At 41.3% G+C, this 26,132-nt stretch overlaps 1 protein-coding gene across 1 annotated transcript in view; it reads left to right on the forward strand.

Moving 5' to 3' along the window:
- Positions 1–16,312, forward strand: part of LOC133554607 (ERC protein 2-like) — a 55,949-nt gene extending 39,637 nt beyond the window's left edge. Inside the window, exons 4-6 of the mRNA XM_061903551.1 lie at positions 13,578–13,733; positions 15,418–15,585; positions 16,295–16,312. Of these exons, the coding sequence (XP_061759535.1) occupies positions 13,578–13,733; positions 15,418–15,585; positions 16,295–16,312 (342 nt within the window). The remainder of the gene's footprint in view (positions 1–13,577; positions 13,734–15,417; positions 15,586–16,294) is intronic.
- The last annotated feature ends 9,820 nt before the right edge of the window (positions 16,313–26,132 follow it).

Genomic DNA, 26,132 nt, shown 5'->3' on the forward strand with positions numbered 1-26,132 from the left:
CGCCAAGCTTGTTTTGATCGGGTTCCTCCTCAAGAGCTTCATCGACGTAACCAACAGTCTGACCCAGCTAAGACCAGGGCTTTGCAGACTGTCTTTGATATGAAGGTAGGACATGAGAGAATTTCATGCCTGAAATAAGTTTCTATGTCTATGTCTACTTTGTTAATAGTTTAGCTTAATGCGTACACCTACTGGTGTGTATTATTGAAAACAATTATTGACTGTTGTTTTAGAGCATACAGGGGGTGATTTGTTAATCACCCACCACACAACTTTAATTATTTAATAGCTCTGCTGTAACGTGAGCTGAAATGGAAGAGTTGCCACTGTCCGCATATGCAGACAAAGGAAAACTAAGTTTTTGTCACTGTTGCCGAGTGATGATTGCATTGGTGTCCATGGCCAAGTGAAGTTTATTACTCACCCATGCAGTTGTACAGATGATCAGTTAATTCCCAATGTAACATATGGAAGCTGTCACTCAAAGCTTTAAAGTCACTAGGGCTGTGAAAAATGCAGTCGCCTGAGCCGATATGTGAAGGTGTGCAAACCACACACCCAAGCACAATCTCTCTCACACAAACAAACGCACATGCACGCACACTACCACACTATTTAGTTTTAGCACATACATTTTTTCATTGCCTGCCTATTAACAAAATGCACATGTGCAAGGCGGACATGTCAAACCTAAATACTTATGGGAAGGATTCGATTTGACTGAGTTAACTGGAGGTGAAACACACCATTAGTTGACATACTGCAAGTCTGGCTGGGCTGCTATGAGAAAACATATTGTATTTAACGACACTGTCTTTCATTGATGCTATGAATATTAAGGCAAAAAAGGGATTGGGGAAGGTATAGCTCGGTTGGTAGAGCGTCTGTGCCAGCAACTTCCAGATTTGATCCTCGCTTCCTCCATTTTAGTCACTGCCGTTGTGTCCTTGGGCAAGACACTTTACCCACCTGCTACCAGTGCCACCCACACTGGTGTAATTGATATTGGGTTTCACTATGTAAAGCGCTTTGAGTCACTAGAGAAAAGCGCTACATACATATAATTTACTTCAATTCTGTTTGCCATGTCCGTAATGTGCATTGAGAACTTTTACTTTGTGATTACAGAATGCCACACCTCAATTCTGTTTTGATCCAGATATTGTATGGCAGGTACAGTAGCCAGTGCTCATTTCTTGATATTTCTGTTTTCATTGGAATGCAGTGCCTTTTTGGAATTAATCCATTAATCTGTGTATCAGTCAATCCTTTCTTCTTTCTATGAGGGTCTTTTCTTTGAGTGCTGCGGATACACATCAAAGACCATAAAGTATAGTTTATTTTACAGAAATCCACAAGAAGCAATGGAATTGATTCAATTTTTGTGAGGGATGTTGCATTTGATCAAAGGAATACAAAGTAGTTTGAACTGAGTTAAAATCACAACATATTTCCGTGAGTGTGCATGGAAATTTGCATGGTTTGTGCATGCTTCTGGAGGGTATTTGCAGCACCATGTTCTGGGTAAGATAGTAATAGATGTCAGATGCTTACACGGTTGCCTGTTTCTTGTGCTGATGGCATCATGCAATCTGCTTTCATTTATTGAATTAACTTTCTCTTCTCGTCCAAGGTTTAGCATTCAACATATGTATGAACACAAGCAGCTAAACAACCCTAGAACTTGTCCATGGCAGAACCTTTCATTCCCTCATACATACGTATTAGTTGCCAGTGTTGGACCATCTTATTCAGGCATGTGTCTGTATCTGTTTCGCCTGTTTAGAGGAGGCAACGAGAAACTCTGACAGTGGTCTAGGGTTGTTCAGATACCAGTATTTTGGTATCGGTATTTTAGCTGACTGTTTACACTTCTAGTAAAATGTGATCTTTATCAGGCTCCACTATAAACACGCTCAGGCCCCAATGTCGCTCTAATTTAGCCTTGACGTCACTTGCATGCACAGTTCCTTAAAGTGTAAACAAGGAAGTTGACTGGAAGCTGTAAACAAACTAAAAAGTCGCTAATACTACAAAATAATTTAAAAAAAAGTTGACGCCATAGATTCGGTCGCCACACATTTAAAATTTGTGTTTTTTGTTTTTTTTACATGAAAATAATTTTAAGTATAGTTCTTGCCAGGGAAAGGGTGTAGTGCCATCTCCAAGTTGGGGAGGAGATCTTTCGCCATGTGGAGGAGTTTCAAGTACCTTGGAGTCTTGTTCATGAGTGAGGGAAGAGTAGATCGTGAGCCTGACAGGCGGATTGGTGCGGCGTTTTCAGTAATGCGGACGCTGTATCAATCTGTTGTGGTGAATAAGGAGCTGAGCCGGAAGGCAAAGCTCTCAATTTACTGGTCGGTCTACGTTCCCATCCTCACCTATGGTCATGAGCTTTGGTTTATGACTGAAAGGACAATATCTTGGGTACAAGCGCCCAAAATGAGTTTCCTCCGCCGGATGGCAGAGCTCTCCCTTAGAGAGAGGGTGAGAAGTTATTTCATCCGGGGAGAGCTCAAAATAAAGCCGCTCCTCCTCCACATCTAAGGCCCTAGGCCCGTCCGACTGTCAGGACGCCACGGCGAAGACCCAGGACACGTTGGGAAGACTGTCTCCCTGCTGGCCTGGGAACGCCTCGGGATCCGCTGGGAGGAGCTGGACGAAGTGGCTGGGGAGAGGGAAGTCTGGGCATCTCTGCTTAGGCTGCTGCCTCCGTGACCTGACCTCGGATAAGCGGAAGAAAATGGATGGATGGATAATGTATAAATGGATATATATAGTGAGATATATCTGTGAGGGTTGTAATCTTTTTATGTCCGTTAAAGTGGAACTGCACTTGCCTATTGTTCAACATTCTTATGGTGATGACGGATGGATTTTTTTAATGCATTTTAACTTGTACATAATCGTAAATGAAAGTCTGCTCACAGCGGAGCCAATTGCAGCTCCTCTATTTCGCCCATAAAATTCCAATAAATAACAATTTAGAATCCGCCAACAATACTCCATTTACATTTTGTGATATAAATATTAACCAAATATTAGTGATATTATTATAAGCGCTAACATAGACAAAACTATTTTCAGCCACGCTGTGATCACAAGCCTATGTAGAATTTTGACTTGATCAACTGGTCAAGTGTGTCCTCGCTTCCTTGCTCCCTGGAAGTTTATTGTAGGTCAGAAATCATGCATCTCACCTGGCCAGAATAAATCTGGAGATCTATTCCGACAAGTTAGTACACTTTGATAGCCATTTAGGACCTAAAGGTGGCGAAAACGACACAAAGAGAGACCTGGTCCTTTCCCATACCGTTCCTTTCTGAGGATGATGATCATTCTTCATCTAAAGCAGGGGTAGGGAACCTATGGCTCTAGAGCCAGATGTGGCTCTTTTGATGACTGCATCTGGCTCTCAGATAAATCAATCAATCAATCAATCAATGTTTACTTATATAGCCCTAAATCACTTGTGTCTCAAAGGGCTGCACAAACCACTACGACATCCTCGGTAGGCCCACATAAGGGCAAGGAAAACTCACACCCAGTGGGACATCGGTGACAATAATGACCCAGTGGGACGTCGGTGACAATGATGACTATGAGAACATGATACTGTGAAAGATCTATCCATAATGGATCCAACACAGTCGCGAGAGTCCAGTCCAAAGCGGATCCAACACAGCAGCGAGAGTCCCGTTCACAACGGAGCCAGCAGGAAACCATCCCAAGCGGATGCGGATCAGCAGCGCAGAGATGTCCCCAGCCGATACACAGGCGAGCAGTACATGGCCACCGGATCGGACCGGACTACCTCCACAAAGGGGAGTGGGACATAGAAGAAAAAGAAAAGAAACGGCAGATCAACTGGTCTAAAAAGGGAGTCTATTTAAAGGCTAGAGTATACAAATGAGTTTTAAGGTGAGACTTAAATGCTTCTACTGAGGTGGCATCTCGAACTGTTACCTGGAGGGCATTCCAGAGTACTGGAGCCCGAAATTAAAAAGCTCTACAGCCCGCAGACTTTTTTTGGGCTTTGGGGATCACTAATAGGCCGGAGTCCTTTGAACGCAGATTTCTTGCCGGGACATATGGTACAATACAATCGGCAAGATAGGATGGAGCTAGACCGTGTAGTATTTTATACGTAAGTAGTAAAACCTTAAAGTCACATCTTAAGTGCACAGGAAGCCAGTGCAGGTGAGCCAGTACAGGCGGAATGTGATCAAACTTTCTTGTTCTTGTCAAAAGTCTAGCAGCCGCATTTTGTACCAACTGTAATCTTTTAATGCTAGACATGGGGAGACCCGAAAATAATACGTTACAGTAATCGAGGCGAGACGTAACAAACGCATGGGTAATGATCTCAGCGTCTTTAGTGGACAGAATGGAGCGAATTTTAGCGATATTACGGAGATGAAAGAAGGCCGTTTTAGTAACGCTTTTAATGTGTGCCTCAAAGGAGAGAGTTGGGTCAAAAATAACACCCAGATTCTTTACCGTGTCGCCTTGTTTAATTGTTTGGTTGTCAAATGTTAGAGTTGTATTATTAAATAGAGGTCGGTGTCTAGCAGGACCGATAATCAGCATTTCCGTTTTTTTGGCGTTGAGTTGCAAAAAGTTAGTGGACATCCATTGTTTAATTTCATTAAGACACGCCTCCAGCTGACTACAATCCGGCATGTTGGTCAGCTTTAGGGGCATGTAGAGTTGGGTGTCATCAGCATAACAGTGAAAGCTAACACCGTATTTGCGTATGATGTCACCTAGCGGCAGTATGTAGATACTGAAGAGTGCAGGGCCAAGGACCGAACCCTGGGGAACTCCACACGTTACCTTAACATAGTCCGAGGTCACATTGTTATGGGAGACACACTGCATCCTATCAGTAAGATAAGAGTTAAACCAAGACAGGGCTAAGTCTGACATACCAATTCGTGTTTTGATACGTTCTAATAAAATATTATGATCGACAGTATCGAAAGCAGCGCTAAGATCGAGGAGCAGCAACATAGATGACGCATCAGAATCCATCGTTAGCAATAGATCATTAGTCATTTTTGCGAGGGCTGTCTCCGTCGAGTAATTTGCCCTGAAACTGGATTGAAAGGTTTCACATAGATTGTTAGACGCTAAGTGTTCATTTAACTGCTCCGCAACAATTTTTTCGAGGATTTTTGAAATAAAGGGAAGGTGAGACACCGGTCGGTAGTTTACCATGAGGTCAGGATCGAGGTTAGGTCTTTTAAGAAGAGGATGAATAACCGCTTTTTTTGAATGGTAGGGGAACAGTGCCCGAGGAAAGTGATAAGTTTATAATATTTAGCACTGATGGACCTAATAATACAAAGAGCTCCTTGATCAGTTTCCCAGGAAGAGGGTCAAGTAAACATGTTGTTTGTTTTATTCCATTTACACGTTGTAACAATTCCTCTAATGTTATTTCCTCAAAATGAGAGAAACTATTTTGGAGGGCAGTATCCGCCGTATATACAATCGTGTCAGTGTTAATAGAACCCCGTTGTAGCTGGGACGCATTGTCTTTAATCTCCTTTCTAATGGCTTCAATTTTCTTACTAAAGAATTGCATAAAGTCATCAGGTGAGTGGGTGGAGCTACTGGAAGGAGTCCCTTGTTGGGTTAGCGATGCTACCGTACTAAACAAAAATTTAGGATCGTTTTTATTACGGTGGATGAGATTTGAGTAATAATTAGCTTTAGCTAAGGTAAGCATGCGTTTATAAGTTATTAAACCATCACTCCATGCTTGATGGTGCACCTCAAGTTTAGTCGTGCGCCATTTGCGTTCCAGCTTTCTGCATAATAATTTCTGAGCTCTAGTTTCTTCTGTAAACCACGGGGTGCGCTTTTTTGGAGCCTTTTTTAACTTTAGCGGTGCTATGTTATCAATGGTTTCGCGCAGGGCGTCGTTAAAGTTGTTAGTGAGGTTATCAATAGAGCCCACATATTTTGGGAATGGTGCCATTACCGAGGGCAGTAGGTCAGCAAGAGTAGTCGTTGTGGCCGTATTAATGTTGCGGCTGCTATAGCAGTTATTATTATTATTAGTTTGACGAACATGCGTCTGAACCTCGAATTTTACAAGGTAATGATCGGACAATACTTTAGTATACGGGAGTATCGTAACTTTGGAAACGGTGATACCCCTGACAAGCACTAGGTCTATCGTATTACCGTTGCGATGCGTGGGTTCATTTATTATTTGTGTGAGACCACAGCTATCAATTATAGTCTGGAGCGCTACGCACGGTGGGCCCGATGGGGTATTCATATGGATATTAAAGTCCCCCATTATGATTATATTATCGGCGTGTGTCACTAGATCAGCAACGAACTCTGAGAATTCATTGATAAAGTCCGAATAGGGCCCTGGGGGGCGGTAGATAACAGCCAGGTGTAGAGGCAGCGGTGTGACAGACTTCATAGTAAGCACCTCAAACAATTTATATTTATTATTTATGTTAGGACTAAGGTTAAAGTTTTCGTTGTATATTAGTGCGACCCCCCCACCCCTTTTAAGCGGACGGGCAATATGCACATGTGTAAAGTTAGGAGGACATGCCTCATTTAGCGCAAAAAAGTCGTTTGGTTTAAGCCGGGTTTCACTGAGACCGATGACGTTAAGATTGTTGTCTCTGATGATATCATTAACTAACAACGTTTTGGGAGACAATGATCTTATGTTTAAAAAACCTATATTATAGGTAGTGGGCTGTTTTAGGGAATTTTTGATCAAATTATCCATAGTAGCAATATTAATAATGTTGTGTTTATTATGCCCAGTGCATTCAGTATAATTACGACCATATCTAGGAATTGATACGACGGGAATGTTCCGATTGTTTGATTGTTGCTTTGATAAACTGCACGCATCATGGTTAGCCTCCTCAGTAACGGGGATTTTCCGATTGTTTGTTTGTTGCTTTGATAAACTGCACGCATCATAGTTAGCCACCTCAGTAAAACACATGTCCAACTCTGAAACACTCAAAGCAGAAAAAACTTGTTCTAATTTAACTGACTCCTTACCCAGACCAGTAGTCTCGCATCTTCCATTTAAATGCGGCTGCAGGATGGAGGGAAGTGGTGTTCTGTGGGGATTAGCCTTCTGCTTTGTTTTAAGCCCCGCTCGGCATCCGCGTTTCCGATCACACCGCTGGCGTCTGCTCCGTAGACGGCCCCCGCTGCTACTAGACTCCCCTGAATCACAGGGGAGTCTGAGCTGACGTTGCTTAACACGATAAGTAATGAATAATTTTACTTGTAATCACAGTGTTAAAAATAATGTTCAAAATATAAAACATTCTCATGCATTATTAATCCATCCATCTGTTTTCTACCGCACCTGTTGAAGAAGTTGCGTTAAAGGTAAGAAGTTATTTATTTATTATTGGTTAGTGGGGGGCTTGCCCTCCTGGGGGTTCTTCAGACCCCCAAGCACCGACATGAGAGCCTGTTTCAGGGTTACAATATTGTTTTATTTTTCAATAAGTCTCTCAGTTGCTTTCAAGCAATAGTATTTCCAGCCCCAACCCAGTCTCTCCTCCTGGCTGCTGCTTATAACAGAGCGACAGGTGATTAGATAACATGGCCCAGGTGGGCCTTCTACGCACCTGTCGCTGCAGGCCCGCAGGCCGCGCCCCCTCCACAGTTAGCTTCAGAAGAAAACATTTTATTACAAAGAATAAGAGACCTATTATACTCTAGAAATGTTGGTCTTACTTAAAAATGCACGTGTTTAGTAAAACAAAATATTATATGGCTTTTACGGAAATATATTTTAAAATATCTGGCTTTTTGGCTCTCTCAGCCAAACAGGGTCCCGACCCCTGATCCAAACGGTAATATTTAAACATCCTAGCCGTCGGCATTCCAATGACAGCAGACATTGCACAATAAGAGATGTTTTATTATGTTTGTTGGCTCTCATAAAGTCTACAGTGAGCAGTAATCAGTGATGAAGAAAAAAAAAAGCAAACGTAGTGATGCTTTTGAAATAAATGGGCCATGCAAAATAATCAAAATATGGAAACATTAAATGTTATTACAAATGTGCCTGTTACTACATCACATATATACTTACATCATGGATATAAACCCTCAAAGGATTTTTTTAAGGGCTTTATAGGCGGAATTGAGCGGCTTACATAGGCTCCATTGTAAGCGGGCTTTTGATCGCATTCATTGAATATTTAGAATGCAAAATAATAACATCCATCTTCATGTCTTTCATAACGATAGGCAAAATTCCCCAAAAAGTGCAGTTCCTCTTTAAGTAAAGGAGGCACGTACATCAGCGTGGATCTACGCTAGCTTTAATTTTAAATTCACTTGTAAGCAAATATGCCCCAGCATCAGTTCTGGTCCTTCCATCCATCCATTTTCTACCGCTTATTCCCTTTCGGGGTCACGGGGGGCGCTGGCGCCTATCTCAGCTACAATCGGGCGGAAGGCGGGGTACACCCTGGACAAGTCGCCACCTCATCGCAGGGCCAACACAGATAGACAGACAACATTCACACTCACATTCACACACTAGGGCCAATTTAGTGTTGCTTCAACAATCGCTATTTTTCTGAACCAAAATAAATATTCATATGTTACATATAGCCTATTCGTTGCGCACTATTGACTAGCAATGTACCTAAAATTTGTCCGTCAAAGACTTTCCTCGCTGTGTTGTGATGAAGTATCTACTTCTGTTGCATCTTTCCCTGCGTACACGACTGACGTAGCTCGCCCAAAGCTGGGGAAAATGTCACGTTGCATTGCCGTTTAGACTCAAGTCACATTTGAAAAGATCCGATTTCAATCAGCTGCGATGAGGTGGCGACTTGTCCAGAGTGTGTGCTGCCTTTCTCCGAAGTGCAGCTGGAATAGGTTCCAGCAGCCCCACGACCCCGAGACGGACAAGCGGTGGTAAATGGGTGGATGGATGTAGCCTGAATTTGATATGAAAAGATCAGATTTGAAGCACTTTGGAACGTTTAGACTGGCGAAAGAAATCCGATCTGTGTCATTTGAGGGCAAAAAAAAATCAGATTTGATGTGCATATAAACTGGTCGTTTATGTGTCCCTGCAATAAAACTAGACTGAGTTTAGTTTGAGTTCTTTAATCTCTCTCTCAATCACAGAAACATGTTTCTATGGCAACGGACTGTTTCCATGTCAGCTTTATATGAAGTGATTCATAGGCAAGTCGTGAGGTACTACGAGCTAGCAAAGCCGCCGTTTGTGTTCACTAAAATTTTTGAGAAAAAATAATACAAGTTGTGACATGTAGAAGACTGAGATGTTTATTACAATTTTTTGAGAGCTTTCCAATTTTGTGTTGCGTCATGTCAAGTCAAACTTTATATATAGCACATTAAAACAACTCAAGTTGACCGAAGTGCTGCACAGGGCAAAATAAAAGCGATAAAAAAATGAGTGATATAGTAAGCAGTATCAAATAACAGCATATTTTTGTTAAAAAACTCTTGAGGTAAAAACAATATAAAACCAAGGTGTTATTTGCGGAATGCTTATGAAAATATTGATTTTTTAGCAGGGTTTTAAAATGCTCTATTATTTTAGCAGCCCTAATTTGCAGAAGCAGACACACTTTCCCCGCCATGAGTTTGATGAACCTGCCTAAACCCTTGGCTTTGAATGGCTTTGTCTCTTACTGGTACATGGTTTGCGTAACCAACAGAAAATGCCTCGGGTTCTGATTGGCGTTGTCTCTTTTTCGTGCGCACTTTGCCTGACCAAACAGATGGCACCGTGGGTGGGACAATGCCGATATGTCAAAATGCCAAATATCGGTGCAGATGATAAACAATCGATCTTTAGTGCTCAGATCCCTTGTTCAAATTATTCTGTATAGTGAACACAGTCAGGCACGGAAACTACATTTTTTACACTCCACAATATTGTGTACTTCATTGACTGGCAATGTGGTGTTGGCTCTTTTCGTTTCGTCTATCTGAAGGCGAGTTGGACCTATGCAGAGGTGGGTAGTAATGCGCTACATTTACTCCGTTACATTTACTTGAGTAACTTTTGGGATAAATTGTACTTCTATGAGTAGTTTTTATGCAACATAATTTTACTTTTACTTGAGCATATTTATAGAGAAGAAACACTACTTTTACTCCGCTCCATTTATCTACATTCAGCTCGCTACCCGCTACTTTTTTTTTATCGATCTGTTAATGTTTGTTTTGGTTTATGACAGAGCTTCAAAGTAGGATCTGCGCATGCCTGCGTTTCACCAATCACATGCAGTCACTGGTGACGTTGGACCAATCAAACAGAGCCAGACGGTCACATGACCCGACTTAAACAAGTTGAAAAACGTTTTGGGGTGTTACCATTTAGTGGTCAATTGTACGGAATATGTACTGTACTGTGCAATCTACTAATAAAATTACCAATCAAGCAATCAATCAAAAGTGTAAAGGAAAAAAGACACTTTTTATTTCAACCGTACTTCCCGTCAAAAGCCTAAAGACTGATCGCCCAATTCCTGTCTTCACAATAAAAGTGCCGCTCCATCGCGCCTGCGCTAACAAAATAAGAGTCTCCGAAAGCCAGAGCAAACAAGCTAGCAAGCTACGGAGTTTGCCGCCAATGTATTTCTTGTAAAGTGTATAAAAACGAATATGGAAGCTGGACAAATAAGATACCAAAAACCAACGACTTTCATGTGGTATTAGACGGAAAAGAGGAACTTTTTTTCTCCTCCATTTGAAAAAGTGGACATTATTAGCACTAAAATGCAAGTCATCAGAATCAGGTAATACACCAACTTATATTCTTGCCTTCATGAAAGATAGAAATCTACGGTATATGTTAAACACGCATGTATATTCATTAAAACACCCTTAACATATCAACAAAAACGGCCAAATAAATAAGTATAAATTATATACTGTATATATAAATGTATGTATATATATATGTATGTATATATATATATATATATATATATATATATATATATATATATATATATATATATATATATATATGATATGTGTGTGTGTGTGTATGTATATGTATATATGAGGTAGATCACCTCGATTTGGTCATTTATTAAGTAATTGATTAACGTTAAACTTATTGGGGTGTTACCATTTAGTGGTCGATTGTATGAAATATGTACTGTACTGTGCACTCTACTGACAAAAGTTTCAATCAATCAATCAATGAATGCCTATTGAGCCTATGGTGCTGTTAAGTTATTGTGGCTCAATGTGCCTTATTTTTTTTATTTTTATGTACTATTATTTAAAATATATTATTGTTTTAGTTGCTTAAGAGATATTCATGGCTCTGAATTTGCTTATTGCTATTTTTATGTTTTTGTGCATTATTTGTTGCCGTAATCAGGTTACTCATCAGTTACTCAGTACTTGAGTAGTTTTTTCACAACATACTTTTTACTTTTACTCAAGTAAATATTTGGGTGACTACTCCTTACTTTTACTTGAGTAATAAATCTCTAAAGTAACAGTACTCTTACTTGAGTACAATTTCTGGCTACTCTACCCACCTCTGGACCTATGTGTTATGTTTCTTATTTTGTACATCTAACCAGCTATAACACAGAAGCTAAATGTTTGTTGCTTACTTAGCTACAAGCAATTTACTACAGAAATATGTGACATGGAATTGTTGCTCTAATACTAGAATACTGCAAGTTACTGTATTCGTAGGGAGAAAGAAGGGAATTTCTGTTCGACGAAAGATTGTAGGATGGTGGAAAGTTAAGAAGACAGTTTTTTAAGTTTGGATACCGTAGATCTGGCACTCTGCCCTTCGTTATGACTGACTCGTAAAAAACATGCCTGCATACAGTAGTACGCGTCAGTTATGTTTAACCAAATACGTGTTGTATTGCTCAAACATTGGTAGTGGTAAGCTACACTGAAGAAAAATCTAAACACAACACTTGTTTTTGCTCCCATTTTTCATGAGTTGAACTGAAACACCTAACAATTTTACTAGACACACAAAAGTAGTGCTGTGTTTTTAACAAGGACAATTTTGATTATGTCACACACAATGGTTATTCTGAAGTGCAAATGGTCGCATAGTAATGTTTTGTATCTTTTAAGACGAAGTCTACCTCAGTATGTGTACCCATAGCTTTCTATTTTCTAACTGTATGATAGTCCAAGAACAATAGCCTTTCGGACAGCATACTTCTCCATCTTAGTCATGAGGGTGTAGATCAGGGGTCACCAACGCGGTGCCTGCGGGCACCAGGTAGCCCGTAAGGACCAGATGAGTAGCCCGCTAGCATGTTCTAAAAATGTCTCAAATAGCAGCACTTACCAGTGAGCTGCCTCTATTTTTTACATTTTATTTATTTACTAGTAAGCTGGTCTTGCTTTGCTCGACATTTTTGATTCTAGAGAGACAAAACTCAAATAGAATTTGAAAATTCAAGAAAATATTTCAAAGAGTTGGTCTTCACTTGTTTAAGTAAATTCATTTATTTTTTTACTTTGCTTCTTATAACTTTCAGAAAGACAATTTTAGAGAAAAAATACAACCTTAAAAATGATTTTAGGATTTTTAAACACATATACCTTTTTACCTTTTAGATTCCTTTCTCTTCTTTCCTGACAATTTAAATCAATGTTGACGTATTTTTTTAAATATTGTAAAGAATAATAAATACATTTTAATTTAATTCTTCATTTTAGCTTCTGTTCTTTCGACGAAGAATATTTGTGAAATATTTCTTCAAACTTATAATGAATAAAATTCAAAATAATTATTCTGGCAAATCTAGAAAATCTGTAGAATCAAATTTAAATCTTATTTCAAAGTCTTTTGAATTTCTTTTAAAAATTTTGTTCTGGAAAATCTAGAAGAAATAATGATGTGTCTTTGTTAGAAATATAGCTTGATCCAATTTGTTATATATTCTAACAAAGTGCAGATTGGATTTTAACCTATTTAAAACATGTCATCAAAATTCTAAAATGAATCTTAATCAGGAAAAATTACTAATGATGTTCCATAAATTATTTTTTTTAATTTTTTCAAAAAGATGTGATTTAGCTAGTTTTTCTCTTAATTTTTTTCGGTTGAATTTTGAATTTTAAAGAGTCGAAATTGAAGATACGTAAACTATGTTTCACAATTTAATTTTCTTTTTTTTGTGTGTTTTCTCCTCTTTTAAATCATTTAATCAAGTGTTTTTTTCATAATTTATTCTCTACAAAAAACCTCCGTAAAAGGAAAAAAAATGCACGACGGAATGACAGACAGAAATACCCATTTATATATATATATAGAGATTTATTTATTAAAGGTAAATTGAGCAAATTGGCTATTTCTGGCAACTTATTTAAGTGTGTATAAAACTGGTAGCCCTTCGCATTAATCAGTACCCAAGAAGTAGCTCTTTCTTTCAAAAAGGTTGGTGAGCCCTAGTGTAGATGATCAAATGGACAGCTTGTAAGAAAGATGAGTGCTTAATCGCTGACACGTAAGACAGATGTTCTCTCATCAGAGTCAAATCTCATTCTTTGCCTGCCTGCTGTTGTGGATGCAGGACACCAAGATCTCTTCATTGGAGCGGAATATCAGAGACTTAGAAGATGAAGTCCAGATGTTAAAGACCAGCAGCCTGCTCCATCCTGATGACAGGCAGGATGAGCTCAAGCAGGTGGAGGTCTACAAGAGCCATTCTAAATTCATGAAGTCCAAGGTAGAATATTTTAGACAGCTCTGCATTGTGTGACCTGAGTGTTGCATGCTGGTAGAAAAAACTTAGTAATAACAGTCCAAGAACCAGTTAGTTGCATGTAGCGAACGCAGGATTATGTATTGGGTAGCAGCATACAGTATGGACCCACAGTTCTTTTTCCATTTAAGGAGAGCTTGAGCCGATCCCAGTTTACCTTGACCGAAAGGCTGATTACATCCAGGACTGGTCATCAGTCAGGGGCTTTCATTCATACACAGTGCAAATTGTGAATATGTAAAAGAACACAGTTGTCGAATGAAATGTGTATTTTATTTTTTATTTTTTGCAATATGTGCACACAAATTTGTAATCGTAGCTATACAGTTGTGACTCACTAAAGGTCTTCCTCAGCAAAATGTTAAAACCCAATTTTTTTGAGGGTGGGGACTTTCTTTCGTCATAAGTTGGAGAACGTATATTGTTTCAATGATGAATCAGACCATTGTGAAACTTTTTCTTTTTGAGTCATTGTTTTTTTTAATGGCTCATTTGTCAGTGCATTAGGGTCTTTTCCTAATTCAATTACTGACTAGATGTTCTTATGAATGGGGCTGTCAGAGCAGTGGGTATTCAATTCAAGAGAAAATTAAAACAATAAACCTAGCTAACAGTCCAGTACTTTGGCTTTCTGTGTTCGCAAGACAGAAACACTTGCAAAAATGTAATGATTTGAAGATTATACGGTACAGCCTGGTAATGGATGTGGTGGTGTCTAATTTAGAGGTGTTTGATTTGAGAGAACCAAGGTGACAATATTTCTCTTTGCTCTGAAAAAAGAACTGGCAAAAAAAATGTTTGCTTTCTTAAATTTGTCTCTTTAGAGACAAATTCATCCCCATTTGGGTCCTCTATCAGACCAGTGCCCACCTTCCTACTCTCTCCTCAGCAATCCTGGATCACTGATCAAGCACAAGTACTCATATTAGTCAATATCGAACGCAATATCGAATTTTAACATTTGAGCATATTACTGTTAGTCTTGCACTGATCCATTCTTTTTTTGTTTCCTCTAATATTTGGTGCTCTCTGACCTCACCATTACCTTGTCTTTTCTTCCTTTTGGCTCCTACTCTTTAGGGCAAGTATTTGGAAGCAAGCACTGGTCCAGTCTTAATTTTACAACAATTACAGAAATCTCTCTCCCAATCAGCTTTGTACATTTTTGGCACCAGAAGTCATGAGATGACAATCTTTTGAACATAGCACAGAAAGTTTTCTCTGTTCCAGCTATTCATTTCCGCTGTGAATATTTTGTTTATGCTGTCTCATGCAGTTCTGCATTATTTCTCATGTATTTATCTTTAGCTGAAACAATTGGTGGCGCTAAATATCAGCAATCAAGTGTTTGATGCTCCACATGACCTCTTGATGTCCACATTTTATTGAATTCTGAAGGGATAGGAAGGAAAGGGATTTTTTTTACATGTTGGGAAAACATATTGTGTGATTCTATGTTTCTATCTCCTGGATTAAGTTTGCTTCCCATTGTTTTGTTCAACATTAAGAACAAGCAAAGCATTCACAAATGATTTACGCTTCTGGGAATTTGTCTGCCATAGTGTAATAATAAGAAAATGTGTTATTGTATGCTTACATTTCTGTGCCCTCTTGAATGACTAACCACATGTTTGTGTGCGTCTGTCAGATAGAACAGCTGAAGCTCGAGCTCAACAAGAAGGAGTCCGAGATGCAAGCCTTGCAGACCAAATTGGAAACACTAACCAATCAGAACTCAGACTGCAAGCAACACATTGAAGTGCTAAAGGAGTCACTCAATGCTAAGGAGCAACGTGCAAATACTCTGCAGACAGAGGTTAGTTTAAACTTCAATTGATTATTGTCTATTGTCTAAGCAAAAATGTGGGATGATTTTTAATAGCAAACACAAGATGGTCAACGTATTCATTTCTTCATTTTCTACCAAGTAACCTCTTAATAGTGAAGACTCTCCCAGGTGATTTTGAGTGGGCGAGTGAGGTATGCCTTAAATTAGTTCCTGGTGGATTAATAGCACATATTGTATTGACAGATGACGAGTCAGGCTAACACTTTTTGAGCTAAAAATTTCCTACAGAATGCAAGGGATAAGACTGTAGAAGCTGACCGGATTTAAAGTCCACACAGAAGGGTTGGAGGCAGAATTCAAACCAAGCACCTACAGACTGTGAGGCAGGCATGCTAAGCACATAGACCACCAGGTTACCCATGGCATATCAAATGTAAAGGTCACCATATAACTATATGGACAAAAGTATTAAGTATCCAGTGTCACATATATAAAACTATGCATGGAATTCTGACTACAAATTCAGACTTAGGTATCTCTGAATATGCACACCTCCACGCAATTTGTAAATATTTGGTGTGTGAATCTTTGGACACCTCATGATTCTATTGTGATTCTTAGGTTAACTATTGAATTCGTAATCGTTTCTCAATTCAAGCCAATTCACGATTTACAAGCAATACTTTTTTAGTAACAAAGAGTGCCAGTTCTATTGTTAACTAAATTCCTCCGTCAGGTAGACAAACAGCTCTGATTAATTGTTATTTCACCTTAAAGACAACTGGCAATGTCTAAAAAAATCTAAGGTTTTATAATGGATGAGAAAATGAATTTGAAATCCCATGTAAAAGATATACAACAAAGTGCCAAGAAATATTTCAATAATGAATAATAATAATATGTACTTGGCCAAAAATCACTTCATATTCTGTACTGCTCCAGACTGTTACCATATCTGAGTTATTGTGCAGAAATATGGGTAGATAACTACAAAAGTACACTTCATTCACTAATGGTGTTATAAAAAAGATCAGTTAGAAAAACACATAATGTTGTATATAGAGAACATACAAACCCTTTATTTATTAAATCAAAAATATTGACATTCAATGATTTGGTGCATTTACTAACAGCTAAAATAATGTTCAATGCAAACTATAACCTGCTACCCAAGAATTTACAACAATTCTCAACAAAAGTGGAGCAATATAGCGGTCTGATGAGGTAGGAGACAGACGTGCGAGAGGAGGGCTCCGGTTAAACTTTTCATCTACTCTTTAAGTCTAACTACTTTACGGTGTTGTTTTTTCTTTTTGGCTGACGCACCCTTTTTTTTTGTGCGAAATACTGTGGTTATTGCGACGCAATGACCAACTCGAAGACAAAGCCGACAACAGCAACAACTCGAGCAGCTAGCGTCTCAGCTAAGCTAGCTAACATGGCGGCCGTAGCAGCTTCAGGGTCGGAAGACAAGAGAGCCGAACTCGAGGGTCAATCTGACCCAGTCACCAAGAACGACATTGAGGCTCTCCTCAATAAACAGCGCGATAGCTTCAAGGCTGATATGACTTTTTTGATTCAACAGTCGACTGAGTCCCTGAAGCAATCAGTTGATTCATTAGGACAACAGGTGACGTCATTTAACAGCCGTCTGACTAAAACCGAAGTCACAGTGGGTGAAAACTTTGAAAAACTCACCGAGATGGAAGCCGCTGTGAAGTCTCTACAGTCCCAAACTACGGTGCTCCTGGAACGAGTGGACGACCTCGAGAACCGGTCCCGCCGCTCCAATTTGCGAATTATCAACATCCCAGAGGGAAGCGAGAAAGAACAGGATCCGACCAAATTTGCGTCTGACTTGTTGATGGCGATAACGGGTCCTGATGTTTTCAGCAGCCCACCGGAGATAGAGAGAGCTCACAGCTCCCTTGGTCCCAGACCACTGGATGCTGGCGCCGGAAAACCGCGGACCTTCATCGTTAAATTTCTCCGTTTCCAGGAGAAAAAAAAAGTCCTCAGATGGGCCAGACAACACAAGCTGGATTACCGCGGCACCGAGCTGAGAGTTTACCCGGACATCAGCCCTGCTTTGGCCAAGAAACGAGCTGCTTTCAACCCCGTCAAAAATATGCTCTACCTGAAAGGAATAAAGTTCCGCTTGCTGCATCGCGCCAGTCTCCAGGTGTCCTTCAGAAATGAAAACTTGTGCTTTGATTCTCCATAAAAAGCCCAGGACTTCTACGACGAGCGCATCACTCCCACAGGTTAGTGGAAGATGACTTTGTATAGAAGGCGTTTCAGGCCAAAAGTACGTTGAAGAGGACATTAACGAGTGCGTCAGAAAAACAATGGACATTGTTTATTCAGGCTTGCAGGCAACTAATCATCCTGTTGTGCAACTTATTTGAGGTATGGTTATATCTGTCGGTCAATTTTTGGACTAACTTTTCTATCTTTTTTTATTTATTTTTATTTTTTTTCCCTTTTCTCTTAATTTTTTCTTTAAAAGTTAGGACTACCTTAAATATTATAAATTGGAATTTTTATTTCTCTATTTTATCTAATTTTTTCAGTCTGAAACTGTCACTTACCAGGGGCTACTTATTATTGTTATTATCATCATCATTTATTTATCTATTTATGTATCTATTTTTATATATCTATTTTATTTTATTTAAGAGAGGATAATTTTTTTCCTCTCCCATTATTATTTTCTATATATATATATATATATATATATAATTTTGCTGCCAATATGGCGGCTATTTCTATTTAAGTGGCACCTACTGTACATTATAGACACACTTGCAGATACAGGAGCCCTATCTGCTCGGTGATATTAGTCAATCATCAATCAATCAATGTTTACTTATATAGCCCTAAATCACTAGTGCACAGATTAATGTTATACGGAAGTAACAGAGTTTATGGAGTCCCGCTGCTAGTTGTAGTTCTTAGAACAAGCTTAGGGTGGTTCAGGAGTGTTTATTTGTTTTCTGTTTTTATGGGTTTTGTTTTGGGGTTTTTGTGTGCTAGGTCCTACAAATTTATTTTTTATTTTATTCCTGTCTGTATGTTAATTCCTCTTCCTTCTACAAGGCATTGTGTCTTCTCACCATATTTTTTACAAATGTGATTATGGCTAATACGAACAAAAAAGGGTTATCTTGCTTGAAATGTGGTTCTTGGAACGTTAAAGGGATCAACGGCCAAGTCAAACGAGGTAGAGTATTTTCCCATTTGTTTCCCAACAAATGTTATAACTGACCATCAAGGTCGTTTTGTAATAGTCTCAGGTTCTCTTAACAATATGTCTGTTGTCCTTGCCAACCTTTATGCACCCAATTGGGATGATGAAGCATTTATTAGGAAAGTGTTTTCGTTTTTGCCTGACCTTAGTTCCCATCGCTTAATATTGGGGGGGGACCTGAACTGTGCAATAGACCCGTTGCTAGACAAATCTAGTCCAAGGCAGGGCCCCCCATTAAAAATGGCCGAAACAATTTCAAAACTCATGAGTCAAATAGGTTGTGTGGACCCGTGGCGCTTTTTTTACCCAGATAAAAAACAATTCTGTTTTTATTCCCAGGTCCATAAAACTTTTTCAAGGATTGACTATTTTTTCATAGAGGATAATCTCCTTCCGGTTGTCGATAATGTAGAATATTCTACAATAGTGATATCTGACCATGCTCCATTGTTACTTGATCTTTCGTTTACACTCTTAAAAAAACCGCAGACCCCATGGAGGTTTAATTGCACACTACTCAATGATGACGGATTCTGCAAAACAATTTCCAAAGCGATAGATGATTTCCTGGTCACCAACAACTCTACTTCCATATCCTCATCTTTACTCTGGGAGACATTAAAGGTGGTAGTCCGGAGAGAGATTATTTCTTATTCAGCAAGACAAAACAAATTGAGAAGACAAAAACAGGAGCAGCTCATGGCAAGTATAACAGAATTGGACAAACAGCTATCAGTAACTCCATACTCTGAACTGGTTAAAGATAGACGGAATCTGCAAATAAACTACAATTTATTGTCAACACAAGAAACAGAAAAATTACTTTTACGATCGCGTGGCTTCCTGTACGAGCACGGTGAGAAGGCAGGGCGCCTTCTATCACACCAAATTAAAAGCCAGTCAGCATCTTGGCAAATTCGACAAATCAGAACCCCCACAGGTGAACTAACAGTCATTCCTTCAGTCATTAATGACACCTTCAAATCATTCTACTCTGAACTGTATACTTCACAATGCGCTGTTGATAAGACAATCATGATAAGTTTCCTGGATAACTTGAAATTTCCATCCATAACTACTACTGAAGAGAGCGCTTTGGATCAACCTTTAGTGCGCCGGGAAAATGTAGATTCAATTAAACTAATGCAGAGCGGCAAGGCCCCTGGCCCAGATGGCTATCCTACAGAGTTCTATAAAAAATTCTCAGATAAACTGACTCCTCCTTTTAAATATGTACAATGACTCTCTGGATCGGGGTACCTTGCCTCGAACTCTCACCGAAGCGTCAATAACTTTATTATTAAAACCAGGTAAAATAGACTCCGATTGTAGTTCTTACCGTCCCATCTCGCTCTTAAAACGCTGATTATAAGATTTTAGCTAAAACACTTCCCTCCAATGGGCTCACCACTCATAGGAGGGGCCATAGAGGTCGGGTGCATTGTGAGCTGGGCGGCAGCCGAAGGCAGGGCACTTGGCGGTCCGATCCTCGGCTACAGAAGCTAGCTCTTGGGACGTGGAACGTCACCTCACTGGGGGGGAAGGAGCCTGAGCTAGTGCGCGAGGTAGAGAAGTTCCGGCTGGATATAGTCGGACTCACCTCGACGCACAGCAAGGGCTCTGGAACCAGTTCTCTCGAGAGGGACTGGACCCTCTTCCACTCTGGCGTTGCCGGCAGTGAGAGGCGACGGGCTGGGGTGGCAATTCTGGTTCCCCCCCGGCTCAAAGCCTGTACGTTTGAGTTCAACCCAGTGGACGAGAGGGTAGCTTCCCTTCGCCTTCGGGTGGGGGGACGGGTCCTGACTGTTGTTTGTGCTTACGCACCAAACAGCAGTTCAGAATACCCACCCTTTTTGGGTACACTCGAGGGAGTACTGGAAAGTGCTCCTCCGGGTGATTCCCTTGTCCTACTGGGAGACTTCAACGCTCATGTTGGCAACGACAGTGAAACCTGGAGAGGCGTGATTGGGAAGAATGGTCGCCCGGATCTAAACCCGAGTGGTGTTTTGTTATTGGACTTTTGTGCTCGTCACAGTTTGTCGATAACAAACACCATGTTCAAACATAAGGGTGTCCATATGTGCACTTGGCACCAGGACACCCTAGGCCGCAGTTCCATGATCGACTTTGTAGTTGTGTCATCGGATTTGCGGCCTTATGTTTTGGACACTCGGGTGAAGAGAGGGGCGGAGCTTTCTACCGATCACCACCTGGTGGTGAGTTGGCTGCGATGGTGGGGGAGGATGCCGGACAGACCTGGCAGGCCCAAGCGCATTGTGAGGGTCTGCTGGGAACGTCTGGCAGAGTCTCCTGTCAGAGAGAGTTTCAATTCACACCTCCGGGAGAACTTTGAACATGTCACGAGGGAGGTGCGGGACATCGAGTCCGAGTGGACCATGTTCCGAACCTCTATTGTCGAGGCGGCTGATTGGAGCTGTGGCCGCAAGGTTGTTGGTGCCTGTCGTGGCGGTAATCCCAGAACCCGTTGGTGGACACCAGCAGTGAGGGATGCCGTCAAGCTGAAGAAGGAGTCCTATCGGGTTCTTTTGGCTCATAGGACTCCGGAGGCAGTGGACGGGTACCGACGGGCCAAGCGGTGTGCAGCTTTAGCGGTCGCGGAGGCAAAAACTCGGACATGGGAAGAGTTCGGGGAAGCCATGGAAAACGACTTCCGGACGGCTTCGAAGCGATTCTGGACCACCATACGGCGCCTCAGGAAGGGGAAGCAGTGCACTATCAACACCGTGTATGGTGCGGATGGTGTTCTGCTGACTTCGACTGCGGATGTTGTGGATCGGTGGAGGGAATACTTCGAAGACCTCCTCAATCCCACCAACACGTCTTTCTTTGAGGAAGCGGTGCCTGGGGAATCTGTAGTGGACTCTCCTATTTCTGGGGCTGAGGTCGCTGAGGTAGTTAAAAAGCTCCTCGGCGGCAAGGCCCCGGGGGTGGATGAGATCCGCCCGGAGTTCCTTAAGGCTCTGGATGCTGTGGGGCTGTCTTGGTTGACAAGACTCTGCAGCATCGCGTGGACATCGGGGGCGGTACCTCTGGATTGGCAGACCGGGGTGGTGGTCCCTCTCTTTAAGAAGGGGGACCGGAGGGTGTGTTCCAACTATCGTGGGATCACACTCCTCAGCCTTCCCGGTAAGGTTTATTCAGGTGTACTGGAGAGGAGGCTTCGCCGGATAGTCGAACCTCGGATTCAGGAGGAACAGTGTGGTTTTCGTCCTGGTCGTGGAACTGTGGACCAGCTCTATACTCTCGGCAGGGTTCTTGAGGGTGCATGGGAGTTTGCCCAACCAGTCTACATGTGCTTTGTGGACTTGGAGAAGGCATTCGACCGTGTCCCTCGGGAAGTCCTGTGGGGAGTGCTCAGAGAGTATGGGGTATCGGACTGTCTGATTGTGGCGGTCCGCTCCCTGTATGATCAGTGTCAGAGCTTGGTCCGCATTGCTGGCAGTAAGTCGGACACTTTTCCAGTGAAGGTTGGACTCCGCCAAGGCTGTCCTTTGTCACCGATTCTGTTCATAACTTTTATGGACAGAATTTCTAGGCGCAGTCAAGGCGTTGAGGGGTTCCGGTTTGGTGGCCACGGGATTAGGTCTCTGCTTTTTGCAGATGATGTAGTCCTGATGGCTTCATCTGGCCGGGATCTTCAGCTCTCACTGGATCGGTTCGCAGCCGAGTGTGAAGCGACCGGAATGAGAATCAGCACCTCCAAGTCCGAGTCCATGGTTCTCGCCCGGAAAAGGGTGGAGTGCCATCTCCGGGTTGGGGAGGAGACCCTGCCCAAGTGGAGGAGTTCAAGTACCTAGGAGTCTTGTTCACGAGTGGGGGAAGAGTGGATCGTGAGATCGACAGGCGGATCGGTGCGGCGTCTTCAGTAATGCGGACGTTGTATCGATCCGTTGTGGTGAAGAAGGAGCTGAGCCGGAAGGCAAAGCTCTCAATTTACCGGTCGATCTACGTTCCCATCCTCACCTATGGTCATGAGCTTTGGGTCATGACCGAAAGGATAAGATCACGGGTACAAGCGGCCGAAATGAGTTTCCTCCGCCGGGTGGCGGGGCTCTCCCTTAGAGATAGGGTGAGAAGCTCTGCCATCCGGGAGGAGCTCAACGTAAAGCCGCTGCTCCTCCACATCGAGAGGAGCCAGATGAGGTGGTTCGGGCATCTGGTCAGGATGCCACCCGAACGCCTCCCTAGGGAGGTGTTTAGGGCACGTCCAACCGGTAGGAGGCCACGGGGAAGACCCAGGACACGTTGGAAAGACTATGTCTCCCGGCTGGCCTGGGAACGCCTCGGGATCCCCCGGGAAGAGCTAGACGAAGTGGCTGGGGATAGGGAAGTCTGGGCTTCCCTGCTTAGGCTGCTGCCCCCGCGACCCGACCTCGGATAAGCGGAAGATGATGGATGGATGGATGGCTAAAGCACTGGCCCTTCGCCTTGAATCAATTTTACCAAACATCATATCACCTGACCAAACTGGGTTTATGAAAAACCGACACTCTTTTTTCAACATTCGTTTCCTTCTTAACATTATTTTCTCTCCAGCATCCGAGGAGACGCCAGAAGTGGTGGTCTCTTTGGATGCGGAGAAAGCTTTCGACAGGGTGGAATGGGGATATTTATTAGAGGTCTTAAAGAGGTTTAACATTGGGTCCAAATATATATCTTGGATAGCACTTCTATACTCTTCTCCTAGGGCTGCCGTAAGCACAAATGGGATGTTATCCCAATTTTTCACACTTGGCAGAGGCACACGCCAAGGGTGCCCTCTAAGATCATTATTATTCGTTACTGCAATCGAACCCTTGTCCATTGCTCTTAAATCGGCTGGTATCAGTAAAGGAATCCATAGATGCGGTCTAGAACTCACACATTCTCTATACGCAGATGATTTACTATTGTTTATATCTGATCCAATCTCTACCGTTCCAAATATTATTGAATTGCTTAACAATTTTGGATCATTCTCTGGCTATAAATTGAATTTCGCTAAGAGTGAATGCTTCCCTGTGAATAATTTGGCCCTTGAGATCCCTGATGGATATTTCCCATTCAGAATGTCCAGGAACAGCTTCAAGTACTTAGGTGTACATATTTGTCGTAAGCTACCAGCTCTCTACAAGGACATTTTTCCACCCCTAATCGACAAACTTAAATTAAATTTGGAAAGGTGGAATGATTTACACATAACTATAGCTGGCAGGGTAAACTGCGTCAAAATGAATGTGCTTCCTCGATTTTTGTATCTGTTTCAATGTTTGCCTATCTTTTTACCCAAATCCTTTTTTTGCATAATAAACAAACTAATTTCATCCTTTATATGGAAAGGCAAGACTCCCAGGATGAGTAGAGAATTCCTGCTAAGGCGTAGGTCCGTAGGTGGTTTATCACTCCCTAATCTAAAACACTACTATTGGGTAGCTAATATACACAAAGTGACTCTCTGGATCCAAGAACCTGAATTAATCTGGTGCAAATCTGAAGGTAGTTCCTGTTCTACCTCACTCTTGGATCTGCTTACATCAAAATTACCTTATCGACCATCCCAATTTACTTGTAGTCCAATTGTCATTTCTACCATTAGAATCTGGTCTCAATTTAGAAATACTTTCGGCCTGCAGGGCTTATCCAAACATAGCCCCATTCATAATAACCACCTCTTCCTCCCTCCTAGCACAGATGTAGCGTTTTCTCTATGGAAGCAGTCAAACCTTAGCAGGCTAAAAGACTTATATATTGGTGATGTTTTCGCTAGTTTCAGTGAACTATGTGAAAGATTTGACCTACCAAAATCTCACCTATTTCGATACTTTCAGGTTCGTAATTTTGTTAAATCAAATAGTCTCTCTTTCCCTAACACTCCACCAAATTCGCTAACTGATTGAATTTTAGATATTCCCACAAATCAAAAAGGCCTGATTTCCAAAATCTACACTTTAATCTCCCAGTTTGGTAAAACATCTCTTGATAAAATCAGAGGGAATTGGGAAGAAGAGCTTGGCAGATCCATAGATGATGGAGATTGGGATTCTGCCTTAACCCAAATTAACAACAGTACATCCTGTTCAAGGCTTAATTTAATACAATTTAAGGTAGTCCACCGTATTTATTTCACTAATTCCAAACTCTCCAAAATATATCCCAATATCTCGGATACTTGTAACAGATGTCACATGTCACCTGCTAACATGACGCACATGTTTTGGTCTTGGCCCCATTTGGTTGATTACTGGACAACTATTTTCAAACACCTTGCTAAGGCACTGGATTTAAATCTGACACCATGTGCAGAAATGGCTATTTTTGGGACGGTATCAGATCCCCAAATAAAGAGAAAATTTAAGGATAGTATCGCCTTCGCATCCTTATTAGCACGTAGGAGAATTTTGTTGGAGTGGAAGTCACCTTTCTGCCCCAAAGCCTCCTTATGGCTTAAAGACCTTATGATGTATTTAGATCTGGAAAAAATAAAGTTCAATCTTAGGGGGGCACCTGAGAAGTTGTATTTTGTTTGGGGCTGTATGGTTGACTACATAGCCAAATTAAAGACGCTACAGGACACATGAAAAGTTCACCTTTCATAAACCAGCTTCTTTTTATTTATTTTTTGATATTTATTCCTGGTGTATATTTACTATCTGCCTATGTTGAGAAGAAAGTGATGTACTAATTATTTTCCATTTGTGACTGTACCTTTTACCTTATGTAGGAACTGGGGGGAAGGGGGTTTATGTGTGTATGGGGTATGGGTTGGGTTGCTGTTCTTGGAAGTGGGTGGGAAAAAAGGGGAAAATGTGTTGACTGTTCTATTGTACATTGTAATACCTGTCAAATTCAATAAGAACATTTATTAAAAAAAAAAAAATAAGTGGAGCAATATAAACTCGGAGAAAAATCTAATTTAAAAATGTGTTTGCACGTATAACACTTAAAACCTTTAGTATATTAGCATGTGGAAATAAATTACGGAAAGGATTAAGCAAAGAAGTTAAGGATGTACTAATATGATCCACTTTAAGAGGCTGTTCCAACTAAACGTGTTTACAAGATTCTAGCGGGAACTCTCCTTCAACCCTTTTTTGATTATGCTTGCACCTCCTGTTACCCCAGCACCTCCAAAACCCTCCAATCTAGACTCCAAACATCCCAGAATAAGCTAATCCGGGTACTTTTGGACCTCAGCCCCAGATCACACCTCACTCCAACCCACTTCTCCAAAGTGGGCTGGTTCAGGGTGGAGGACAGAGTCAAACAACTTGCACTGAGCCTAGTTTATAAAATCCGCTACACCTCCCTGATACCGAAGTACATG

Source organism: Nerophis ophidion, linkage group LG06 (assembly GCF_033978795.1).
Source record: "Nerophis ophidion isolate RoL-2023_Sa linkage group LG06, RoL_Noph_v1.0, whole genome shotgun sequence".
NCBI lineage: Eukaryota > Metazoa > Chordata > Actinopteri > Syngnathiformes > Syngnathidae > Nerophis > Nerophis ophidion.